At 36.5% G+C, this 5,840-nt stretch overlaps 1 protein-coding gene across 1 annotated transcript in view; it reads right to left on the reverse strand.

The window, feature by feature from the left end:
- Nucleotides 1-2,118: 2,118 nt before the first annotated feature.
- The window catches only part of prokr1a (prokineticin receptor 1a), a 6,729-nt gene continuing 3,007 nt past the window's right edge, over nt 2,119-5,840 (reverse strand). The window contains exon 3 of the mRNA XM_046837695.1: nt 2,119-3,781. Within this exon, the coding sequence (XP_046693651.1) occupies nt 3,064-3,781 (718 nt within the window). The 3' untranslated portion in view covers nt 2,119-3,063. The remainder of the gene's footprint in view (nt 3,782-5,840) is intronic.

The following is a 5,840-nucleotide window of genomic DNA, read 5'->3' on the forward strand; positions in this document are numbered from 1 at the left end:
ATCACTTTTAATTTAAATAAAGCGAAAATTTCAGTAATACAACAAGGCACAAAAAATGACCTCATTGAATCTGGTTTATATCTTTTACAATGACGCATTAAATCACTTCAGGGATAATTTAGAAGTCGGTCATTCAGGGTAAATGTAAATCCATACAACATGCTTTCGGTACTGATCTTATCATTTCCATGCTTTGTATTAATTCTCAAAGATTCATTAAGGCATAATGGTGCTTGAGCTTATTTTTGGAGTAAAAGAAAAAAATGTATTCAAGAAAACGCTCTTTTTGAGAAAGACAATTACATTTTTTCATTCATGAAAACATACGATAAAGACAGGGAGTACCTTTAATTCCATGAGTTTGCTTCAACTTTTTTTGGAATTTGGCCTGTTCGCTTTATTAACGCCCTTGTGGCTGAATGAATCTCACAAATTACCAGAAGCACACTCCAAAATCTAGCAGAACATCTTCCCAGAAGATTGGAGCATATTATAACAGCAAATAGAGACTAAATGTTGAATAGTCTAAGAAACTGGTTTATTATCAGGCTTAAGAAAATCCAGTAAATCCTGGTTAATTGGGTGATGGTGCAGGACACACGGCATATTACATCACTGATACCACTAATGCTGCTAAAGTTACTCTTTTTGGTTTGAAATGAAAAGCCACAATGAAGGGAAAATACAATTTCCATTTATTAAATCATTTATGCCACTTGAAAAAAACTTGTAAAACTCACATCGAGCATAACGTTGGTTGACTAATTTCCAATGTTTTTGCCAAAAATTCCAAACACAGAGTTGAACGTTAAACCTATTGCACAAAGCCTGTTTTAGACAATTATGAGTTTTGGCTAAACTTAATCCTGCTTTAAATTCTGCAAAAAAAAAAAAAGAAAAAGAAATTGCTCTGCCTTCAAGTGATTTGTGTTTCTTCGTATTTGGAAAGGAATTGGATTGAAATCGGTTCCTTAAAATTAAAAGAGGAAAGTATAAAAAATATATATATACAGAATGCCAAATATGATGATGGTAATGATGATGAGGAGGAGGAGGAGAAAGGCATACTATAAATTCAAATGTCATTTTGGAAGGTCTTTCGATACAAAATAACAGTGAATTATGTATAAGAACGTTGTGCATTTATTTATATATTTATTTATTTCAGAAATCCTTATGTGTTTGGAAAATTCTGTGCTTGAATTTGTTGTTCACTGTGAAATCACTGGTTCTTTATTAAATATTTCAGTACATATATACAATATGAACGCGAACCTTCATGAAGAGAAGGATTTTGTCCCCTGCCTGAAGAGAACCACCATGTAAATAAACAAATACTTAACGTTTCTCACGACAGAGCTGCAAACCCGTGAGCTGAAACTATGAGAACAGAGCATGCATGCCAAGATCTCTTAATGAATAAACTCTGAACACTAATGATTAACACACAATTATTACAAAGATCAGACTTGGGGGTGGAATTGGATTGAACAAAAAAAGTGTAAAACATGCTTGTCCGATTGTCTTCATTAGTCTTTATTTTGGGAAAATACACCGCGGCATTCATTTGGTTGTGCAGGGGGTAAAACAAAACCATATGAAGAAAAGAATACTGTGGAGATGAGCAATTTCTGAGGTATGTCTTAAGGTTGCATTGGTGCAGTTTGATCTCAAGTCCATCCTTCTGGAAAATCTTTCTGAATTTTTTCAAGCAGAGCATGGATTCTTTGCTTATTTTCACTGTTGGTGCATCTGTTCCTGAGCACAATTTCCCCACGTATACACAAGATGGACAAAATTATTTCAGCCATACTCCCCATACTGTGGTAAATATTTTTGTTGTATATTTTGTAAAATAAATATAAATAATTAAATATTTTTCATACATATATATATATATATATATATATATATATATATATATATATATATATATATATATATATATAATTATATTTTTATTTATATATACTTATTTATTCATTTATTTTATATATATTGTATATTATTAAAAAATTATTAAAAATTCTATACAATGTATATAAATATATTTGTAGTATTTTTCACTACCACTTTATCTTTATGTAATATATTTTTATCTTATCTTATTTTTATCTTAGCCTTTTATTTATTGCACAATTTTCTGAGCAGCCGATCAGGTTTACATTTAACTCCAAGTTGAATTATGTATATAATCTACATATGTAACAAATAAAATCTTGAATCTTGAAACCCAGAAACAAATATAGATTTTGGATGCGGTAATGAAATTTTCATTGAACTATAAGATCCAATCCTGTTCCAGCATGACTATGCCTCTGTGCACAAAGCCAGCTCCATGAAGATATGCTGTCCATGGGTTGGTGTGGAAGATCTCCTGTCATAAAGCTCTGAACCTTTTGAGCAATGAATGAGAACGCTGACTGCAGGAATCTTCATCTCACCTACCTCACCTACATCAGTACCTTACTTCACTAACACCCTTGTGGCTAAAAAAAAAATCTTTCACAAATCTCCACAAAATCCAGAGCATCTTCCCAAAAGAGTGGAGTTTATTATAAGAGCAAATGTGGACTTAATGTGGAATGGGATTGTCAAAAAGGAGCTCATGCTCAGTTGTCCACAAACGTATGTCCATACAGTGTATATTGTCCTCTAGTCTTGAACAGCATTCTTTATTGTTTTATTTTTGTCGTTATTTGTTGGTCCAAGGATTTGTCATTTCTCTTTGGTCTTGGTTATCTGAAATCCTTTAAGATCCCTCAAGAGCATCAGTAGCCCACAACTATTCCAATACCCTTTCAGAAGAACCTTCTTTAATGGATGGAAAAGGTAGGTGTGATGTGACTTCATCATCCGGCCACTCAGTGTACAAATTAGTGTAATCTAGATCCTCCGTATAATACAGAGTTTCCTTTCATGCACTGGTCTGATGTAGAACCTTTTTCAGCTAGAAAGAACCTTTGACTTAAGACATTCTGAAAAAGTGTAGATCATGTCATATTTAGATTGATCCCAAAATACCTGAGTAGCATGCTGTACATTTCCAGAACACTCATCTCTTTATTTTATTCGTGTACATTCATCCTCCTCAGTCACTTTGAGCGAAGAAGTCTTCATTTCGCCCTCAACCACCATCTTGACTCTAGCGACGGTGGCGTCCCTCGCCACGACTCGCCACTGCGTGCATCTCGCCTTCTTCAGACACTTAGGGGCGTTGTTCCTCACACTCACGAAGCACAGTGTATTGATAACCCCGTTGCTCATGGCAATGCATTCGATGATGTAGAACGCAACCAGTGAGTTCCGCTCGCGCGTAATCACCGACGGGTAGAAATCCCGCAGGAGCGCGTAGCCGTAATAGGGTGCCCAGCAAAGCACGTACGCCACGAGGACAGCAATCAGGACAACGACTGTACGCCTCCTTCGGCGTGAACGCTGCTCAAGCTGCTCGGTCGGAAACCCCGGGACGTTCTTGAACCAAAGTTCGCTGGAGATCCGGGCATAGCACAGCGCCATGACCGTCACGGGTCCTACAAACTCCACAACCAGAATGAACATGAAGTAAGAGCGGTAAAGGAGCTGCTGGTCTGCTGACCAGATCTGTGCACAAAAGATCTTGTTGCCACGGGTGACAGCTCCATGAGGGTACTCATGCTCCGTAACGAAGTAGGCCGAAGGCACAGAGATGACGATCGGGAAGATCCAGACTCCGAGTATGAGCCAGTAGGCTGTCTGGTACTTCATTCTTGGCTTCAGAGGATGCACGATAGCCATGTATCTAGGAAACACACACAGAGAACAAACTGCGTGAAATCATATCATCTTGCTCTTTTATTTTATTTTATTTTTTGGACCATGACATTAAATCTTATTAGCGCAAAAAACCCAAATCATCTGCCAAGTCCTGTTTCATACAAAGATTATGCATTAATATTCGAAGCGAGGTGACAGAGGTTTAACAGGTGCAGCACCATTGTTTAATCCTTATCAGGGTTGGTTTCTCCCAGGAAAACCTTTGGTTGGTGGATTGTTCCTGAACTAAGCAGTGACGTTGAGGCTCCGTCTACATTAATCTGGATCCATTTAGCTTTTTTCAGCCAAAAAAAAAAACGTCCACACTTTAGTTTTCAATCGCAAAACGTAAGAAGTTTAGACCTGCATCATTTCTACCCGGTTTTTATTTACTTTCTGGCTCTTTGAAATGCTGCAGCAACGACAAAAAATGCGTCGTCGTTTCCTAAAGCCCCGGTTTTTACACAACAAAACATTATATACAATACTGCTTTTCACTCCACTGTTGGAACTTCAGCCTTTTTTATCTGCAGGAGATTCCGTGAATATGAAAAGAATAATAGAAAAACAGGCAAATGTTTTATTATACAATCACGTTTTATACAATTAAAATCTACTTGTAAGTTAAAGTTACATGTCACGTGACAAACACTGTAGATCCACCACCCGTGGATGCACATACACTGTAAATAGATATGAGTTTGTTTGAATGAACGAAAAATTCTTGCATTGGCTCAACATTATTTTGCTAATTATTTGATGATGATGATGATCTTGGAGGAAATCAAGGCTCTTCACCAAGGACCTTTGTCCATGGCAGGGTTCGTAATCATTATACAAACCAACAAAGGTCCATGGCCTGAAAACAAATGTAAAAGAAAAAAAAAGCAAGGACATGGAATAAGTGTAAAACAGAATGCGATTACAAACGGAAACACGAAACAAGAGAGGAAAATGAGGACACTCTGGAGTAGTTTTGATGGCTGATCGGATCAAAAAGTGAGAACAGAGAAATCTTAATTTGTTTCGCATCCTTTTCCTGAAACTTCTACTGAGCATAAAAAAACATAAGCAAATGGTCTCTATTAGGTTTCATTAATAAATCTATTTTATATTCGCTAATCTTACATATTTGTTCTTTCTTTGTTATGAATTCTTCTGTATGTAGCATCATAGTACTCTCCTTAATTTACAATGCAATTTAAATTTCATGTCATTCATACTGAGCATTCAGCTGAGCAGCAATAGGGTTAAGGGCCTTGCTCAGGGGCCCAGAAGTGGCAGCTTGGTGTAGCTGGGATTTGAAATCACAACCTTCAGAGCCAAAGTCCAATGTCTTAACCACTACCACTAGGAAACATCAGTGGTGTAAAGTATCTGAGTAAATCTACTTTGAATATTCGGTTTTAGTTTTTTTGAAATAATCCAATTTATTTGTCCATTGAATACTCCAATGTTCTCCTACTGTCTTTTTTTTCACCCAATTTTTTGACCTTTGGTTCATTTTGGCATGTTGAAGGGGCTTTTGTGTTGGTTAATGCAGGTGTACAAATTTTAGGACATAAAACCTCACAAATCAACTGGTTTTGGGGACTGTATATTAAATATCAACTGTAAATATCAACTATATCAACTGTATATTAGTATATATAGATAGTAAAGGAATCCTGATCCAACATGGCAACCATTCCACACTTCAACATCATGCAATTCCGTCTGGACTGCGACTCGAACCGAATTCACCATACGAAAAAACAATGAGCCGAAGCAACGAATACGTCTGAACTCTGTAAGAGAGCAAACAGTCGTCTGGAGTGACATCTATCATGGAATCACCTGCTCAGTCACTGCATCTAAATCGTATTGTTTTGCTCTGAGATTAACTTGATCACAGATGTCTAGTAAAGAACATCTCTGGCAAGTTTTAGAAGAGGCACAGCAAAGTATTTCAGCTAAAGGTTTGGGACAAACGAACTGTTGTTTTTTTTTTTCAATGAAAATAAAGAGAAATATCTGGACATTTATATATTTGTTTGATCAAAGTA

This window comes from Silurus meridionalis, chromosome 24 (genome assembly GCF_014805685.1).
Source record: "Silurus meridionalis isolate SWU-2019-XX chromosome 24, ASM1480568v1, whole genome shotgun sequence".
Taxonomy (NCBI): domain Eukaryota; kingdom Metazoa; phylum Chordata; class Actinopteri; order Siluriformes; family Siluridae; genus Silurus; species Silurus meridionalis.